At 39.8% G+C, this 19,249-nt stretch overlaps 1 protein-coding gene across 1 annotated transcript in view; it reads left to right on the forward strand.

The window, feature by feature from the left end:
* Positions 1–19,249, forward strand: part of LOC132513154 (elongator complex protein 1-like) — a 40,606-nt gene that overhangs the window by 11,669 nt on the left and 9,688 nt on the right. The window contains 9 exon segments of the mRNA XM_060137341.1: positions 100–185; positions 2,745–2,818; positions 2,820–2,839; positions 3,148–3,238; positions 4,307–4,430; positions 5,405–5,498; positions 8,670–8,900; positions 10,007–10,177; positions 10,990–11,089. Of these exon segments, the coding sequence (XP_059993324.1) occupies positions 100–185; positions 2,745–2,818; positions 2,820–2,839; positions 3,148–3,238; positions 4,307–4,430; positions 5,405–5,498; positions 8,670–8,900; positions 10,007–10,177; positions 10,990–11,089 (991 nt within the window).

Genomic DNA, 19,249 nt, shown 5'->3' on the forward strand with positions numbered 1-19,249 from the left:
TCTCAGAGGACCCAACTTCATGAAGAATAGCTATGAAACTGCTTTTATTTTATTTAGCTTATTGGTTATCTTGCATATTCTCACTCAATTGTTCTCTAGACAAGTTCATCACTGTTGGCTGGGGCAGGAAGGAGACGCAGTTCCATGGATCAGAAGGCAGGCAAGCCGCCTTTCAGCTGCAAATGGTAAGCTTGGTATGATGGATAAAGAACTTTCTTTGGAACAAATGGAAGTTCTGCTTACACACCAGGAGCTCTTAGGTGTCCAGGTGTTACCAAAAGTGGGGTCCAGCTGCTCGCCACTCTAAAGCCAATAAAGAGGCAAGGTTGGTGGAAAGGAAAGTTTGCTTTATTCCGCTGGATGCCAGCAACCGGGGGGTGGGAGTGTTGGGGGCGGATTTTTGTGCAAAGGCCGACTCCCCTCCCTGACAACCAGTGGGCAAGAGCTTTTATAGGCTGAGGGAGGGGGCTATATGCAGAAACAGTACAGGCAGCTCTGAGAGTCATCTTGAAATTGGTGATGTGGGGGTCTGACCAGCATCATCTTGGTTATTAAGTACAGTTAGTCTTTATTTCCAGGGTCGGCTTGTTCCCATTTCTTTGAGGCCAATTCTTGGATTTGTGGCAGCTTATGTCATGGCCACAGTCTGGTCATCATGTAGTTAACTTCTTCCACCCAGTGGGGGTTTCAGTATCTATAAGACAGTTCAAAGGATATGGCTCAGAATATTATCTATACCCCTTGAGGAGGAACTAAAAAAGTCCTTGACTGTGCTTAATGACTAAACTATTATTATGTAGTCATGTTGGACTGTTTTCCTTTGTTTCTGCATTTTCTCACTTCTCTGATTAAACTTATTGTTTGGCTAAAGGTTTTCTGCAGACAAAAGGCAGGCTGAGGGCTTCCCTGGTGGCGCAGTGGTTGGGAGTCCGCCTGCCGATGCAGGGGACACGGGTTCGTGCCCCAGTCCGGGAGGATCCCACATGCCGTGGAGCTGCTAGGTCCGTGGGCCATGGCCGCTGGTCCTGCGCGTCTGGAGCCTGTGCTCCGCAACAGGAGAGGCCACAACGGTGAGAGGCCCTCGTACAGCAAAAAAAAAAAAAAAAAAAAGGCAGGCTGAGGACATGGGGTGGAGAGGGACCATAGGGTCCTGCTCTGTTTCACAGGTAAAGCGTGTTAATGGACAGATCTCTTCTGCTCTAGTAAAACTGAAGTTGTTTAGAGACCTTAGGGAATGAGTCATCCTAGAAAGATCCTTTTTTCCTTTCTATTGCCAAGTTGTTTTGTTATTCTTTTTTTTCACATAGAGAATAATTATCACCAATATTCATTTTAAAAAATAAGTCATCACAGACAGAAATGAAACACTCTGTATCCCTTCCTGATACCCTTCCCCTTCCTCCCCAGAAGGAGCTGCTGCCCTGCATTCACTGTTGATCATTCACATGCATGTTTTTATACTTTTCCTACATATGTATATATTAGTCTTTCTTTTTCTGATTTCCCTTCCTGGATGAAACTATGTTTTCCTTCTTTCTGGATACATTTTGAAGATAGAGCTACAGGATTTATTGATAATAGATCAGATGTAGGGTAAGAGAGAGAGAGAGGAATTGAGGATAATCCCCAGATGCAGGCCAGAGCAAATGGAAGCATTTTGTCTATATTATATGTGGAAATTTCCCTGAGCTGACCTTCTAGGATAGATGAAATCATATACTGCCTGCCGTTACATTTTCCATCCTTACTTTATTTCTGGCTACATTCCGTGTAACTCATATTGTCTCCTAACCCTTCACTGGAGGAAGTTTGTGTATACCACAGGGCGATTTCATTGAGAATAAATCTTGTTAGGCTGCTGTGTATTCCCTACTGTGCAGCTTGTGGCACTAGCACCATTCCGACTTAGCCTATCACTGTAATGTGATGATGGATGTTCAGGTGGTCATTTGTCCCCAACCCCACAGAATTGGCTTCTGTCTTCAAGGCTTTCGGGACGGAGGTGCAAGTGGCACTGGAAACCTTTCTTCTTTCTGTGCTGCAGAATGCAGAGCTTGTCCGTGTTTTCATCACTGCTGCTGGCTTTATCTCCTCTGGCTCTTCCCTGCCCACCTTCCTCTCATCTTCTTAACTCCTCTGTGCAGCGTTGCGAAGTTTACTCAGTGAATGAAACTCTACCCGCTTAAATTTAGACAAACATAAATTTCCTTGTATAGTTACCTGATAAATTCCTCAGCTCGTCATTTTATTTATTTATTTTTTGCAGTACGTGGACCTTTCACTGTTGTGGCTTCTCCCGTTTGCGGAGCACAGGCTCCGGATGTGCAGGCTCAGCGGCCATGGCTTACGGGCCTAGCTGCTCCGCAGCACGTGGGATCTTCCCTGACCGGGGCACGAACCCATGTCCCCTGCATCGGCAGGTGGACTTGCAACCGCTGCGCCACCAGGGAAGCCCTCAGCTCGTTATTTTTAATATCTAGATCTGTAGCTCTTTTTCCCCGTTGCTATGCTTGGAGGCCACTTTTTAATGCCCAGAGAAAGATTTTGTTTTGCTTTGTTAAGTTCTTTTCTCTCGACTTCTGGGTCTAAGGGCCCTTCTGGAAGGGTACCTGAGGATTCTGTGAAACTCGATTTCTAGATAGCTTAAACCTTATATAAAAGGTTTAACTTTAATAGCCTGAGGCTTGTTTGGTTCTGGGCCATTTAAGGCCCCCAGTAACATTTGTGTTTTTTCCTCTCTTTAGCACGAGTCTGCTTTGCCCTGGGATGACCATAGACCACAAGTTACCTGGCGTGGTGATGGAGAGTTTTTTGCTATGAGTCGTTTGCCCAGAGACAGGTATGGAAATAAATTTTTCTTCCTTTTGCTTTGAGAGTTTTCTTTCATTACACCCATGAGGTAACGATGTGCTGGTTTAGGTGTTAAATGAATATAGAGCTAAGAATCAGAAGAGTTCTTTGAGGCTATTTGGCCCAGCCTCCTACCTGTTGGATACGAATTTTTAACAAGATTCATCTAATTGGCTTTGTGAAACCATGACAGTTTTTATTAATAAGGAAGGTGTTTGGAAGTTCGGACTTGACAACATTTATCACAATGCTTTAAGTTTTGCCATTGTTGTTTTTCTCCCTCTATCTACTACACAGGGGCTCGAAAGTTCAGAGTGTGAGGCCGGGAGTTTGCTTTACAGTCAGCCAGTGAGCCTGTGGCAGGAGTGGGACCTGCTCTGGCTCGGAAGTGAGTGGGAGAAGAAACCTTGTAACTTCTTCCCAGAGAATTTCTTGGTACTAGGGTGGGAGTGGTGGTACCTATTGAATGTAGGTGTTTATAAAACACAAAGAGATAATTACTTTTTCTCATTTGGCTGTAAGCCTGTATCTTTCTTTTTTAGTTCCATGAAGTCTGAATGTGGTTTGAATAGTAGATTCTGAGCTTCACAGACCTCATCATTCCAAGGCCCACACGTTTTGTAGGTTATTGGCAGGGCCTACATGAAGCCACTGTGTAAAACAGAAAGTGGTGCTTAGAAGGAAAGTTGCAGTCTGTGAATTTCTGTGGGGCAGCAGAGCTTTGGTGAAAATTAGGAAAGGGCTTCCTTTCTCTGCACAAACTCCCACACTAAGGGGACCTGTTTGCTGAGGAACACGCGGGCTGGATTTGGGCCCGATTCACCTGTTGGCCTAGTACCATTGTGCAGGTCACAACCTGCTTGTGATATATGGCTGTCCTGATTATAGATAGAAGAAATATTTCCTGCCTCAGTAGCATCTGTTACAGGCAAAACCTAGGTCTCTAGGTTTTAGACATCTGTTTCCCACCAATATTTGAGTGGCAATTGGATGACAGAGCAAAGAGAGAAATGTATTTGAATTAAAACTAGAGACAAATGTAAACAATATGGGGCGATCAAGGTGTTTTCAGTAGATTGAGAAGTCTTTAAAAATACCTACCTGAGTTGCTGAAGTCATATAATTGAAGAAATAGTTCATGGTTTTATAGGACATTATACTGGGAATGGTTTAAATAATTTATTGGTTCTTTTAAAAAGTCACCCAAGTGCAGTCTAAATCTGTGAGTCTTTGTGGGCAGATAGAGCCCTTGTGCAAATCAGGAAAAGGCACTACGTCCTCTGGGCAGATACAGTCCCACACTAGGGTGACTGCTTGCCAGGAAACATGGGATTTAAAACTTCCTTGGATGGAGGCTTTTTGTTTTTGCTGAAAGAATTGTTTCTCTGAATTTCATCTTGTGCTTAGCCAGCTGGATGAGCTTTTGGATGCTCTGACACTCTGGGTTTGCTTTAAGGCCCTCAGGCAGTTTGATTGCATCTATGCAAGATAAACCCAATCAGCAGGATGTTGTGTTTTTTGAGAAAAATGGACTTCTCCATGGACATTTTACACTTCCTTTCCTCAAAGATGAGGTTAAGGTAGGTGCCTGAGTTGTTTTACCATCACATTTAGAGGACTTTCCACAGCTATAGAGAAGATTTGTATTTGATATGGCTATGTAAATAGAAGCCCCAGAGTAGACAGTAATAAAAATAGTGGCTTCCTATGACTGAATTTTTTTTACACACCAAATTGTTTTTATTAAGGAGATTTTGCAGGGAAGAAATAGCATTCCTTCCTCACCCTAGATAAAACACAGAAAGGAAATTAAAATGTCAGTTTTTATTGTTCATTTTGAGAAAAGCATAATTCTTCCAGTGATAAAGATACTTGTCATTTTTAACATTTAAACCTTAAGGAGGTTGTGTACCATTTGGATCTTTGCTGGAGCAGAAACAAATCATGGTAATTTTTAATTGTGTGAAAATTTAAATATATTAAAAGTTGAGAGAAGAGCTTAATGAACTCCCATGTACCTATTACTTACTTTCAACAGATATATACCAGCATTTTGCAAAATTATTTTCATCTATTCTTCACTCTCTGGTGCACCCACACACGCACACACACACACACACACACACACACACACACACACACACTCTTTGTAAAAATTTCCTAGGGTTTCAATTTTAAAAATCATATTTTCAATATTCATTTCTCTAACAGTTGAGAACATTTTTCTTTATATAAGCACAATTCCATTATCACACCTTATAAAATTAGTAATAATTCCTTAATATTACCTAATACCTCGTCCATATTCAAATTTCCCTGATTGTCTAAAAATGTCACCTTCATTTGGTTAAGTATTTAAACATAATGCATTTTTTTGAAGTCCTCTACATATGATGACAGAGATTTGTTTAATAACTCCATAGGTTAGTAATTTACAGCTAGGAATCAACTCAAGTGTGGGATTATTTGACTTGTGAGAGCAGGGAATTTAGCTATCATAAAGATTTTGAGGTAAATACGTAAAGGCCAGTGACAGGTCTTTTTTCCCTACTAGGTTAATGACCTTCTCTGGAATGCAGATTCCACCGTGCTTGCAGTATGGCTGGAAGACCTTCAGAGGGAAGAAAATTCCACTCTAAAAACCTATGGTAAGACAGCTCTAGTATCTCAGCCTTCTGCCCCATAAAATGTAATTGAAAGTGGTAGGCCGTGGAGTTTCCTTTATCCCTTTCACTTAGTCCTATAATGGAATCAAAGATAACTGAGGGGGGTAGGTAGAGATGAGGGAGTGGTTAGCTTTTGATGGGAGGGATTTCAGTTATGTATCAGGCAGGGTATCTAGAGAAATAGAATCAGGGTAAGCTGGCTGGTTGGAAATTCAGTGAAGAGTTGATGTTGCAATCTTGAGTCCAAAATCTGTGGGACAGGCCCACAGTCTGGAAACTTGGACAAGATTCTGTGTTACAGTCTTGAGACAAAATTCCTTTTTCTCTGGGAAGCCTTAGTTTTTGCTCTTAAGACTCTATAAACTCTTTGGATGAGATCTATCCACATTATGGAGGATAGTCTGCTGTACTTAAAGTCACCTGATTATAAAGGTTAATCACATCTGCAGAATTCCTTCCCAGCAACATCTAGACTGGTGTTTGACCAAACAACTGGACACCATAGCCTAGCCAAGTTGACATGTAAATTAACCATCACAAGTCATCAGTGCTTTCTCTTCATGGATGGTACCAGTGTAGCAAATCAAAATGCTAGCCAAAGGAATACTGTGGAAGTGAAAGAGAAATGAGATTAGATATAAGTAAGAATCTTCTGTAGCTTTTAAATGGTAAATCAAATTGTAAATAAGTATTTTTCAGTGTATATGTAATATGTGAAAGCATTAGAAAATAAAGATGGGAAGAAAAAAAGTTCTTCCGTAATTCTGTCACTCAGTAATAATCACTATTTAAATTTTCTTGTCTTCCTGATTTTATGTATACATCTCAGTATAGCTGTAATCTCATTTTTGTTAAATATGTAGGTATGATACCTGCAGTTTTGTAACTTGCTTTTACAGTGTGTCACAAACTATTTCCATTTCAGATATCTATCTGTATCATTTTAACTTGCTGTATATTCATTTATGCTACAGTGTATTAAATCTTATGTTGTTAGACGTTTAAAGTTTTGTAATTTTTCACTGTCATCAATAGTGCACTGAACATTTTTTTCATAAATCTTTTCATTTACTTGATTATTTTCTGAGTGGCTTTCAAACGTTTTAATCAATAGAACTAACTGAAATGTTATTAAGAAGCTCATTCATTCATTTATTCATTCAACACAATAGTTCTCAACCCTGGCTGCAACTTTAGAAAAAAAAAATGCTATCCATGTCTTATCTCAGAGTTGCTCTCAGTGCGTTATAATGGGGACTATACATCAGTATTAATTTAAAAAAAAAAAGCTTCCAGGTGATTTTTTTTTGTAAACACTGACATTTATTTATTTATTTATAATTTTATTTATTTATTTATTTATGGCTGCATTGGGTCTTCGTTGCTGTGTGCGGACTGTCTCTAGTTGCGGCGAGCGAGGGCTACTCTTTGTTGCGGTGCGCGGGCTTCTCATTGGGTTGGCTTCTCTTGTGGAGCACGGGCTTTAGGTGCACAGGCTTCAGTAGTTGTGGCTCGCAGGCTCTAGAGCACAGGCTCAGTAGTTGTGGCGCACAGGCTTAGTTGCTCCACGATGTGTGGGATCTTCCCAGACCAGGGCTCGAACCCATGTCCCCTGAATTGGCAGGCAGATTCTTAACCACTGCGCCACCAGGAAAGTCCCCAGGTGATTTTTTAAATGTGTAGCCAGAGTTGAGAACCACTGACTAACCAGGTGTTAATGGCTGGCCCTGTGATGTGCTCAGGATAAAAGTGTTGCTGCAAGAACAGCCACAACATCTGTCTTCACAGAGCATGAGCATGTAGTCTAACTTAACCCAAAGCTAGGTCAAAGTATTGTAGTAGCCTTGTTCTAGAACTAGGTTGGATTTGCTGTGACTGCTGAGTTAAGAATTAGTGATCAGGGAGATGTTTAAAGAAAAGAAATTCCTTAATATAATTAAAATCTTCATTTATGTGTGTCACCTGTTTAACAAAGGTTGGCTTTGACATGATTAGGTCTTTTTTTCCCAGGTTTATTGAGATATAATTGACATGCAACGTGTACATTCAGGAGGTACAATGTGATGAATTGATACATGCATATACTGTGAAATGTTTGCCACAGTAAGGTTGATTAACTCATCCTTCACTTCACATAATTACCATTTTTGTTGTTATGGTGAGAACTTTATTTTGGCTGCGTTGGGTCTTCGTTGTTGCGTGTGGGCTTTATCTAGTTGCAGCGAGCGGGGGCTATTCTTCCTTGCCGTGCGCGGGCTTCTCATTGCAGTGGCTTCTCTTGTTGTGGAGCATGGGCTCTAGGCATGCGGGCTTTGGTAGTTGTGGCACACGGGCTCAGTAGTTGTGGCTCGCAGGCTCTAGAGCACAGGCTCAGTAGTTGTGGCACACGGGCTTAGTTGCTCCGTGGCATGTGGGATCTTCCCGGACCAGGACTCGAACCCATGTCCCCTGCATTGGCAGGCGGATTCTTAACCATTGCACCACCAGGGAAGCCCGGTGAGAACATTTTAAATCTACTCTCGTAGCAACTTTCAAGTATACAATACAGTATTGTTAACTGTAGTCACCACGCTATACATTAGACCTCTGGAACTTGTAACTGAAGGTTTGTACTCTTTGACCAACTTCTTTCTGTTTCCTGCACTCTACAGGTCTTGGTCTTGTTCTTTTAAGGGTAATTGCATGCTGATCTCCCTTGGACATAACTGCATGCAAAACACCTGGAAGAAAATAATAAGCATCTTAAGTGTAATACAACATAGTGATGCTAGTCTAGTGCTCTTGGATTGGGTGTTTTAATACTTTTAATCTAATTGCCAAGTTTTCTTCTTTCTAAGTCTTTATGGGAAAAAAAACAACTCACTAAAGCACTGTCCTATGGTAGGAGCCTTCCATCATCATGATCATGAAGGTTTGAAGGTAGAGGCAGAAATGAACACGTGTGCTTCTGACCTTGTTGATGCTTAATATTTTGTCCTCATGAAAAGCTATACTTTAACAATTATTGTTAATATTATTATCTTAATGAAGAGGCTGAGCAGAAAGGGTCATTTGAAAAAGAAAAAGGTGTCCTCATCCCTCTCTAGCAAGTGGTACGAAGTCTGGTCCTCTGGCCCCTGCCTCTGATGGCCTCCTTTTCATTTTCCCCTGTAGTTCAGCTCTGGACTGTTGGAAACTATCACTGGTATCTCAAGCAAAGCCTGCCCTTTGGCACCTGTGGGAAGAGCGAGATTGTGTCCCTGATGTGGGGCCCAGTGACCCCATACCGGCTGTATGTTCTCTGTCAAGGCTGGCATTACCTCTGCTATGACTGGCACTGGACGACTGACCGGAGCTCAGGAGATAATTTAAGTGACATGGCAAATGTGGCTGTTGTTGATGGAAGTAAGGAGCTGAAAAGTGTGTCCATGGGCCTGCAAGGGGCCTGAGCCAGGAGCCTGCAGATGTGGTAGTTTGACTTAAACAGTGCAGGATTTTTATTTGATTGATTATTCTGGTTGTTTGGTTTGTTTTTACTTGCTTTGGTTTCGATTGGATGGGAACACCCTTAGGTGAGGCGTGTACTCCCCTGAGGACCATAGTCTCTACTCTCCCCCCCCGCCACATCCCTCAACTCCCTTTTCTACTACAACCATGGCCTTTACATATTTACTTGTCTGGGCTTTGAAGACATTGACATTTCTGACCCTGGGTGGAGAGGAAGACAACAGTAGGCTTGTGGCATTGGTGTGTCAGCCTTGTCTTTGTGCCCTGACAAAGCGTTCCATTGACTCTCACACCACTCCATTGTGTTGCTTTGTTTTTTGATATAATGCTTGCTAATTATGTACCTTTCCAGTATCTTCAGTTCAAGTCACAGACATCTGCCTAGTACTCGGATTGGATTGGTGTTTTTTAATTAGGTTGAGGGCTTTTGTTTAGTGAGGGGAAAGAAACTAGGGAAAGTCAGTCTTTCCTGAATAGACAGTTTATTTATTGCTGATGACATAAAGGAAAACTTGCTTCTAAGATTGTAATGTGAGTTGGTGTACTAATTTATGTTCTATGTAGTGATCATAATACTGATTTTACAATCATATGTTCTGTATAGAGGACTTAAGCACATATGCCTTATTACCAGATCCATGTACAGGGAAGTGCTTTAAGGATTTTGGTTTATTCTGGCTTGGTTGCAGGCCCAGGTTTAAAGCTAGAACTCTGACCTTTTGGCCTGCTTGCTGTAGTCCCTGGCACCTGAAACTCCAAGCCCCGTGATGGACTGCTATAGGCCTGGAGGTGACAGTAGCCAGATATAGACAGATCTCTGACACTAACTTTCCTCCTCTACACTGTATTTAAGCTTATTCATGATAAAAACACCAACAATTACTTTTAAGAATCGCTGTATATTTTCTCCCACCATTATTAGTTAGTGGTACTGTGCTGTTCAGTTGCCTTGTTTTACAAATTGAACATCCATGTGTCTAATCCTCTTTCTCTCTCGCATGCAGACAGGATATTGGTGACAGTCTTCTGGCAGAGTGTGGTTCCACCTCCCATGTGCACCTACCGACTGCTGCTCCCACACCCTGTAGCTCAAATCATGTTCTCCACACACCCTAAAAAGAGTAACGACCTCACTGTCCTAAATGCCAGTAACCAGATTTTTGTTTATAAATGTGGTATGTTCAAAAACTGTTATCAGGATGTTCTGAATCAAATCTCTCCTACACAAAAGCAAACTATAGTTTGGTGTTGCGTTGGCTCTAGGGCTTCGAAAAATTTTGAAGTTTATAATTAATATCATTATTACTGTGATGTTTAATTGACTTGTAGGGTTTTTTGTGTGTTTGTGTGGGGGGCTTCAATCCTACTCTGGCTAATAAGAACAATTCTTTTTGCTTTGTTGAACTTGAAGGGTTAGTTATTTAAGAATAATTCTCAATCCTAGAAAGAACGTAGTATCTCATTACATCCTTAACATGTTTTACAGTTTTCATTGCCATTGCACATATTTTCAGTTGATCTCACAGCTTTCCTAGGAGCTATGTCAGAGGTGGAGTTTTTCTGTTTTATAGATGAGGAAACAGAATGCCAGAGGGTTTGCAGTCTGCTTGAGCAAGAAAGGACAAGGACCTCTACTTAGATGTTTTAGCGTCTAATCTAGTTGTCCTTCCACAGTCCTGTTGCTCGCAGTTTCTAGTTGCTTTCCTGATGTACTTGGAGAACCTGTAATTTGTGAATTCTATGGTTGTATCGTAAGTTATACTGGCACATGGCAGTGGTAGCCTTGTTTTCAAATAAGTTTTGAATTCTCAGCCTGAAAGGTAGGCAGAAATTTAAGAAAGAGGTTGAGATGTGGTTATTTTCTAGATTGCTTTATTTGTAAAGTGGATTACCTTCTAGAACCCATTAAATGCAGGACCCCATATCTGTGGTATCAGGAAAAATGTTTGTAGCTTACTATGATAGTATTTGCATTTTTTCCCCCTAGGTGATAGTCCAAGTGTAGACTCTACGGTGAAACTGGGAGCTGTGGGTGGAAATGGATTTAACATTTCTCTTAGAACACTTCATCAGGACAAGAGATACACGTAGGTTGTTCTTAGTTGCCTTGGAACTCTGGGCACAGAAGCAGCCAGCATTTAGTCCTAAATTCAGCCAACTGTTATTATCTTATCCTGTGCCTGTTGCTCAGTGGAACAAGAAGTAGATACAACACCTGGGCCCTGGTTTTTCAGCCTGGTTGGGGAAGTCAGTTACCTATATATCTGAATGTCATATATGCTGATGGGTGGCAATGGAGCATAAGTCTTAAGCTGACTTAGAACCCATTCCCCCACCATCCCTGGGGGGTTTTCAACAGGGAATATCCCGTGGGAAAGATGGAGATGCAGATGATAGAGCACAGTGCATTTGCCTACACAGATGAGGATACGTACATTGTTAATGTGCGGCTGACCTAATGCAGTCTCTAGTTTGTCTCATCCTACAGTGCAGAACTTTTGGCTGCTGTGTTTCGAGGCTCTCAGGTTGGAAATCAGAATTCATTTTCCTATGGAAACGATAGTATGAACAGTTGGATATAATTGAATACCTCAGGTACATTATAGGCATTGTAAAATGACCCAGAAGCCAAATTATTAATTATAAGTCCATTTCTGTGAGAATCCAGAATTTGATTCTGTTCTGTTTAATGAGCCCATGTTCTTTTTTTTTTTTTACTTTCCACTTTATAACAAAGTGAACCAGCTATACATATACATATATCCCCATATCTCTTCCCTCTTGCGTCTCCGTCCCTCCCACCCTCCCTATCTCACCCATCTAGGTGGTCACAAAGCACCGAGCTGATCTCCCTGTTCTGTGCGACTGCTTCCCACTAGCTACTGATTTTACATTTGGTACTGTATATATGTACATGCAACTCTCTCACTTTGTCCCAGCTTACCATTCCGCCTCCCTGTGTCCTCAAGTCCATTTGCTAGTAGGTCTGCATCTTTATTCCCATCCTGCCCCTAGGTTCTTCATGATCATTTTTTTTAGATTCCATATATATGTGTTAGCATTCGGTACTTGCTTTTCTCTTTATGACTTACTTCACTCTGTATGACAGACTCTAGGTCCATCCACCTCACTACGTATAACACAATTTCGTTCCTTTTTATGGCTGAGTAATATTCCATTGTATATATGTGCCACATCTTCTCTATCCATTCATCTGTCGATGGACACTTAGGTTGCTTCCATTTCTGTCCTGGCTATTGTAAATACAGCTGCAATGAACATTATGGTACATGACTCTTCTTGAATTATGGTTTTCTCAGGGTATATGCCCAGTAGTGGCATTGCTGGGTCGTATGGCAGTTCTATTTTTAGTTTTTGAAAGGACCTCCATACTGTTGTCCATAGTGGCTGTATCAATTTATATTCCCACCAACAGTGCAAGAGGGTTCCATTTTCTCCACACCCTCTCCAGCATTTATTGTTCGTAGATTTTTTGATGATGGCCATTCTGACTGGTGTGAGGCGATACCTCATTGTGGTTTTGATTTGCATTTCTCTAATGATTAATGATGTTGAGCATTCTTTCATGTATTTGTTGGCAATCTGTGTATCTTCTTTGGAGAAATGTCTATGTAGGTCTTCTGCCCATTTTTGGATTGGGTTGTTTTTTTCTTGTTATTGAGCTGCATGAGCTGCTTGTAAATTTTGGATATTAATCCTATGTCAATTGCTTCATTTGCAAATACTTTCTCCCATTCTGAGGGTTGTCTTTTGCTCTTGTTTATGGTTTCCTTTGCTGTGCAAAAGTTTTTAAGTTCCATTAGGTCCCATTTATTTATTTTTGTTTTTATTTCCACTCCTCTACGAGGTGGGTCAAAAAGGATCTTGCTGTGATTTAGGTCATAGTGTGTTCTGCCTATGTTTTCCTCTAAGAGTTTGATAGTGTCTGGCCTTCCATTTAGGTCTTTAATCCATTTTGAGTTTTTTTGTACGTATGGTGTTAGGGAGTGTTCTAATTTCATTCTTTTACATGTAGCTGTCCAGTTTTCCCAACAGCACTTATTGAAGAGGCTCTCTTTTCTCCACTATATATTGTTGCCTCCTTTATCAAAGATAAGGTGACCATATGTGTGTGGGTTTATCTCTGGACTTTCTATCCTGTTCCATTGTCTATATTTCTGTTTTTGTGCCAGTACCATACTCTCTTGATTACTGTAGCTTTGTAGTATAGTCTGAAAACTGGGAGCCTGATTCTTCCAGCTCCGTTTATCGTTCTCAAGATTGCTTTGGCTGTTCGGGGTTTTTTGTGTTTCCATACAAATTGTGAAATTTTTTGTTCTAGTGCTGTGAAAAATGCCATTGGTAGTTTGATGGGGATTACATTGAATCTGTAGATTGCTTTGAGTAGTATAGTCATTTCACAATGTTGGTTCTTCCAATCCAAGAACATGGTATATCTCTCCATCTATTTGTACCATCTTTAATTTTTTTCATCAGTGTCTTATAATTTTCTACATACAGGTCTTTTGTCTCCTTAGGTAGGTTTATTCCTGGATATTTTATTGTTTTTGTTGCAATGGTAAATGGGAGTGTTTTCTTAATTTCACTTTCAGATTATTCATCCTCAGTGTATAGGAATGCAAGAGATATCTGTGCATTAATTTTGTATCTTTCTCATTTACCAAATTCATTGATTAGCTCTAGTAGTTTTCTGGTAGCATCTTTAGGATTCTCTCTGTATAGTATCATGTCATCTGCAAACAGAGACGGCTTTACTTCTTCTTTCCCAACTTGGATTCCTTTTATTTCTTTTTCTTCTCCAATTGCTGTGGCTAAAACTTCCAAAACTATTTTGAATAATCCTGGTGAGTGTGGGCAACATTATCTTGTTGTTGATCTTAGCGGAAAAGGTTTCAGTTTTTCACCATTGAGGACGATGTTGGCTGTGGGCTTGTCATATATGGCCTTTATTATCTTGAGGTGAGTTCCCTCTGTGCCTGATTTCTGGAGGTTTTGTATCATAAGTGGGTGTTGAATTTTGTCAAAAGCTTTCTCTGCATCTATGAGATGATCATATGGTGTTTCTCCTTCAGTTTGTTAATATGGTGTATTCCACTGATTGATTTGCGTATATTGAAGAATCCTTGCATTCCTGGAGTAAACCCCACTTGATCATATTGCATGATCATTTTAATGTGCTGTTGGATTCTGTTTGTTAGTATTTTGTTGAGGATTTTTGAATCTATGTTCATCAGGGTTATTGGCCTGTAGTTTTCTTTCTTTGTGACATATTTGTCTGGTTTTGATATAAGGGTGATGGTGGCCTCGTAGAAAGAGTTTCAGAGTGTTCCTCCCTCTGCTATATTTTGGAAGAGTTTGAGAAGGATAGGTGTTAGCTCTTCTCTAAACGGTTGATAGGATTCGCCTGTGAAGCCATCTGGTCCTGGGCTTTTGTTTCTTGGAAGATTTTTAATCACAGTTTTAATTTGAGTGCTTATGATGGGACTGTTCATATAATCTATTTCTTCCTGGTTCAGTTTTGGAAGGTTGTGCATTTCTACGAATTTGTCCATTTCTTCCAGGTTGTCCATTTTATTGGCATAGAGTTGCTTGTAGTAATCTCTCATGATGCTTTGTATACCTGCAGTGTCAGTTGTTACTTCTCCTTTTCCATTTCTTTTTTTTTTAACATCTTTATTGGGGTATAATTGCTTTACAATGGTGTGTTAGTTTCTGCTTATTAACAAGGTGAATCAGTTATACATATACATATGTTCCCATAGGTCTTCCCTCTTGCATCTCCCTCCCTCCCACCCTCCCTATCCCACCCCTCCAGGCTGTCACAAAGCACCGAGCCAATATCCCTGTGCCATGCGGCTGCTTCCCACTAACTACCTTAATACGTTTGTTAGTGTGTATATGTCCATAACTCTCTCTCGTCCTGTCGCAGCTCACCCTTCGCCCTCCCCATATCCTCAAGTCCATTCTCCAGTAGGTCTACGTCTTTATTCCTGTCTTACCCCTAGGTTCTTCATGACATTTTTCTTTCTTAAATTCCATATATATGTGTTAGCATACGGTATTTGTCTTTCTCTTTCTGACTTACTTCATTCTGTATGACAGACTCTAGGTCTATCCACCTCATTACAAATAGCTCAATTTCGTTTCTTATTATGGCTGAGTAATATTCCATTGTATATATGTGCCACATCTTCTTTATGCATCCATCCGATGATGGGCACTTTAGGTTGTTTCCATCTCCGGGCTATTGTAAATAGAGCTGCAATGAACATTTTGGTACATGACTTTTTTTGAATTTTGGTTTTCTCAGGGTATATGCCCAGTAGTGGGATTGCTGGGTCATATGGTAGTTCTATTTGTAGTTTTTTAAGGAACCTCCATACTGTTCTCCATAGTGGCTGAACCAATTCACATTCCCACCAGCAGTGCAAGAGTGTTCCCTTTTCTCCACACCCTCTCCAGCATTTATTGTTTCTAGATTTTTTGATGATGGCCATTCTGACTGGTGTGAGATGATATCTCATTGTAGTTTTGATTTGCATTTCTCTAATGATTAATGATGTTTAACATTCTTTCATGTGTTTGTTGGCAGTCTGTATATCTTCTTTGGAGAAATGTCTATTTAGGTCTTCTGCCCATTTTTGGATTGGGTTGTTTGCTTTTTTGTTATTGAGCTGCATGAGCTGCTTGTAAATTTTGGAGATTAATCCTTGGTCAGTTGCTTCATTTGCAATTATTTTCTCCCATTCTGAGGCTTGTCTTTTGGTCTTGTTTATGGTTTCCTTTGCTGTGCAAAAGCTTTGAAGTTTCATTAGGTCCCATTTGTTTATTTTTGTTTTTATTTCCATTACTCTAGGAGGTGGGTCAGAAAGGATCTTGCTGTGATTTATGTCATAGAGTGTTCTGCCTATGTTTTCCTCTAAGAGTTTGATAGTTTCTGGCCTTACATTTAGGTCTTTAATCCATTTTGAGCTTACTTTTGTGTATGGTGTTAGGGAGTGATCTAATCTCATACTTTTACATGTACCTGTCCAGTTTTCCCAGCACCACTTATTGAAGAGGCTGTCCTTTCTCCACGGTACATTCCTGCCACCTTTATCAAAGATAAGGTGTCCATATGTGCGTGGGTTTATATCTGGGCTTTCTATCCTGTTCCATTGATCTATCTTTCTGTTTTTGTGCCAGTACCATACTGTCTTGATTACTGTAGCTTTGTAGTATAGTCTGAAATCAGGGAGCCTGATTCCTCCAGCTCCTTTTTTCGTTCTCAAGATTGCTTTGGCTATTCGGGGTCTTTTGTGTTTCCATACAAATTGCGAAATTTTTTGTTCTGGTTCTGTGAAAAATGCCAGTGGTAGTTTGATAGGGATTGCATTGAATCTATAGATTGCTTTGGGTAGTAGAGTCATTTTCACAATGTTGATTCTTCCAATCCAAGAACATGGTATATCTCTCCATCTATTTGTATCATCTTTAATTTCTTTCATCAGCGTCTTATAATTTTCTGCATACAGGTCTTTTGTCTCCTTAGGTAGGTTTATTCCTAGATATTTTTTCTTTTTGTTGCAATGGTAAATGGGAGTGTTTTCTTGATTTCACTTTCAGATTTTTCATCATTAGTATATAGGAATGCCAGAGATTTCTGTGCATTAATTTTGTATCCTGCCACTTTACCAAATTCATTGATTAGCTCTACTAGTTTTCTGGTAGCATCTTTAGGATTCTCTATGTATAGGATCATGTCATCTGCAAACAGTGACAGCTTTACTTCTTCTTTTCCGATTTGGATTCCTTTTATTTCCTTTTCTTCTCTGATTGCTGTGGCTAAAACTTCCAAAACTATGTTGAATAAGAGTGGTGAGAGTGGGCAACCTTGTCTTGTTCCTGATTTTAGTGGAAATGCTTTCAGTTTTTCACCATTGAGGATGATGTTTGCTGTGGGCTTGTCATATATGGCCTTTATTTTGTTAAGGAAAGTTCCCTCTATGCCTACTTTCTGCAGGGTTTTTTATCATAAATGGGTGTTGAATTTTGTCAAAAGTTTCTCTGCATCTATTGAGATGATCATATGGTTTTTCTCCTTCAATTTGTTAATATGGTTTATCACATTGATAGATTTGCATATATTGAAGAATCCTTGCATTCCTGGAATAAACCCCACTTGATCATGGTGTATGATCCGTTTAATGTGCTGTTGGATTCTGTTTGCTAGCATTTTGTTGAGGATTTTTGCATCTATGTTCATCAGTGATATTGGCATGTAGTTTTCTTTCTTTGTGACATCCTTGTCTGGTTTCGGTATCAAGGTGATGGTGGCCTCGTAGAAGGAATTTGGGAGTGTTCCTTCCTCTGCTATATTTTGGAAGAGTTTGAGAAGGATAGGTGTTACCTCTTCTCTAAATGTTTGATAGAATTTGCCTGCAAAGCCATCTGGTCCTGGGCTTTTGTTTGTTGGAAGATTTTAAATCACAGTTTCAATTTCAGTGCTTGTGATTGGTTTGTTCATATTTTCTAATTCTTCCTGATTCAGTCTTGGCAGGTTGTGCATTTCTAAGAATTTGTCCATTTCTTCCAGGTTGTCCATTTTATTGGCATAGAGTTGCTTGTAGTAATCTCTCATGATGTTTTGTGTTTCTGCAGTGTCAGTTGTTACTTCTCCTTTTTCATTTCTAATTCTATTGATTTGAGTCTTCTCCCTTTTTTTCGTGATGAGTCTGGCTAACGTTTTATCAATTTTGTTTATCTTCTCAAAGAATCAGCTTTTAGTTTCATTGATCTTTGCTATCATTTTCTTCATTTTTTTCCATTTATTTCTGATCTGATCTTTATGATTTCTTTCCTTCTGCTAACTTTGGGGTTTTTTATTCTTCTTTCTCTAATTGCTTTAGGTGTAAGGTTAGGTTGTTTGTTTGAGATGTTTCTTGTTTCTTAAGGTAGGATTGTAGTGCTATAATCTTCCCTCTTAAAACTGCTTTTGCTGCATCCCATAGGTTTTGGGTTGTTTTGCTTTTGTTGTCATTTGTTTCTAGGTAGTTTTTGATTTCCACTTTGATTTCTTCAGTGATCTCTTGGTTATTAAGTAGTGTGTTGTTTCACCTCCCTGTGTTTGCATTTCTTACAGATTTTCTCCTGTAATTGATATCCAGTCTCATAGCATTGTGGTCGGATAAGATACTTGATACAATTTCAGTTTTCTTAAATTTACCAAGGCTTGTTTTGTGACACAACATATGATCTGTCTGGGAGAATGTTCCATGAGGAGTTGACAAGGAAGTGTAATCTGTTGTTTTTAGATGGAATGTCCAATAAATATCAATTAAGTCCATCTTGTTTAATGCGTCATTTAAAGCTTCTGTTTCCTTATTTATTTTCATTTTGGATGTTCTTTCCATTGGTGAAAGTGGGTTGTTAACGTCCCCTACTATGATCGTGTTACTGTCGATTTCCCCTTTTATGGCTGTTAGTATTTGCCTTATGTATTGAGGTTCTCCTATGTTGGGTGCATGAATATTTACAATTGTTATATCTTCTTCTTGGATCGATCCCTTGATCATTAGGTAGTGTCCTTCTTTGTCCCTTGTAATAGTCTTTGTTTTAAAGTCTATTTTGTCTGATATGAGAATTGCTACTCCAGCTTTCTTTTGGTTTCCATTTGCATGGAATATCTTTTTCCATCCCCTCACTTTCAGTCTGTATGTGTCCCTACGTCTGAAGTGGTCTCTTGTAGACAGCATATATACTGGTCTTGTTTTTGTATCCATTCAGCCAGTCTATGTCTTTTGGTGAGAGCGTTTAGTCCATTTACATTTAAGGTAATTATCGATATGTATGTTCCTATTCCCATTTTCTTGATTGTTTTGGGTTTGTCATTGTAGGTCTTTTCCTTCTCTTCTGTTTCCTGCCCAGAGAAGTTCCTTTAGCATTTGTTGTAAAGCTGGTTTGGTGGTGCTGAACTCTCTCAGCTTTTGCTTGTCTGTAAAGGTTTTAATTTCTCCATCAAATATGAATGAAATCCTTGCTGGGTAGAGTAATCTTGGTTGTAGGATTTTCCCTTTCATCACTTTAAATATGTCCTGCCACTCCCTTCTGGCTTGCCGAGTTTCTGCTGAAAGATCAGCTGTTAACCTTATAGGGAGTCCTTTGTGTGCTATTTGTTGTTTTTCCCTTGCTGCCTTCAATATTTTTTCTTTCTATTTAATTGTTGATTGTTTGATTAATATGTGTTG

This window comes from Lagenorhynchus albirostris, chromosome X (genome assembly GCF_949774975.1).
Source record: "Lagenorhynchus albirostris chromosome X, mLagAlb1.1, whole genome shotgun sequence".
Classification (NCBI taxonomy): domain Eukaryota; kingdom Metazoa; phylum Chordata; class Mammalia; order Artiodactyla; family Delphinidae; genus Lagenorhynchus; species Lagenorhynchus albirostris.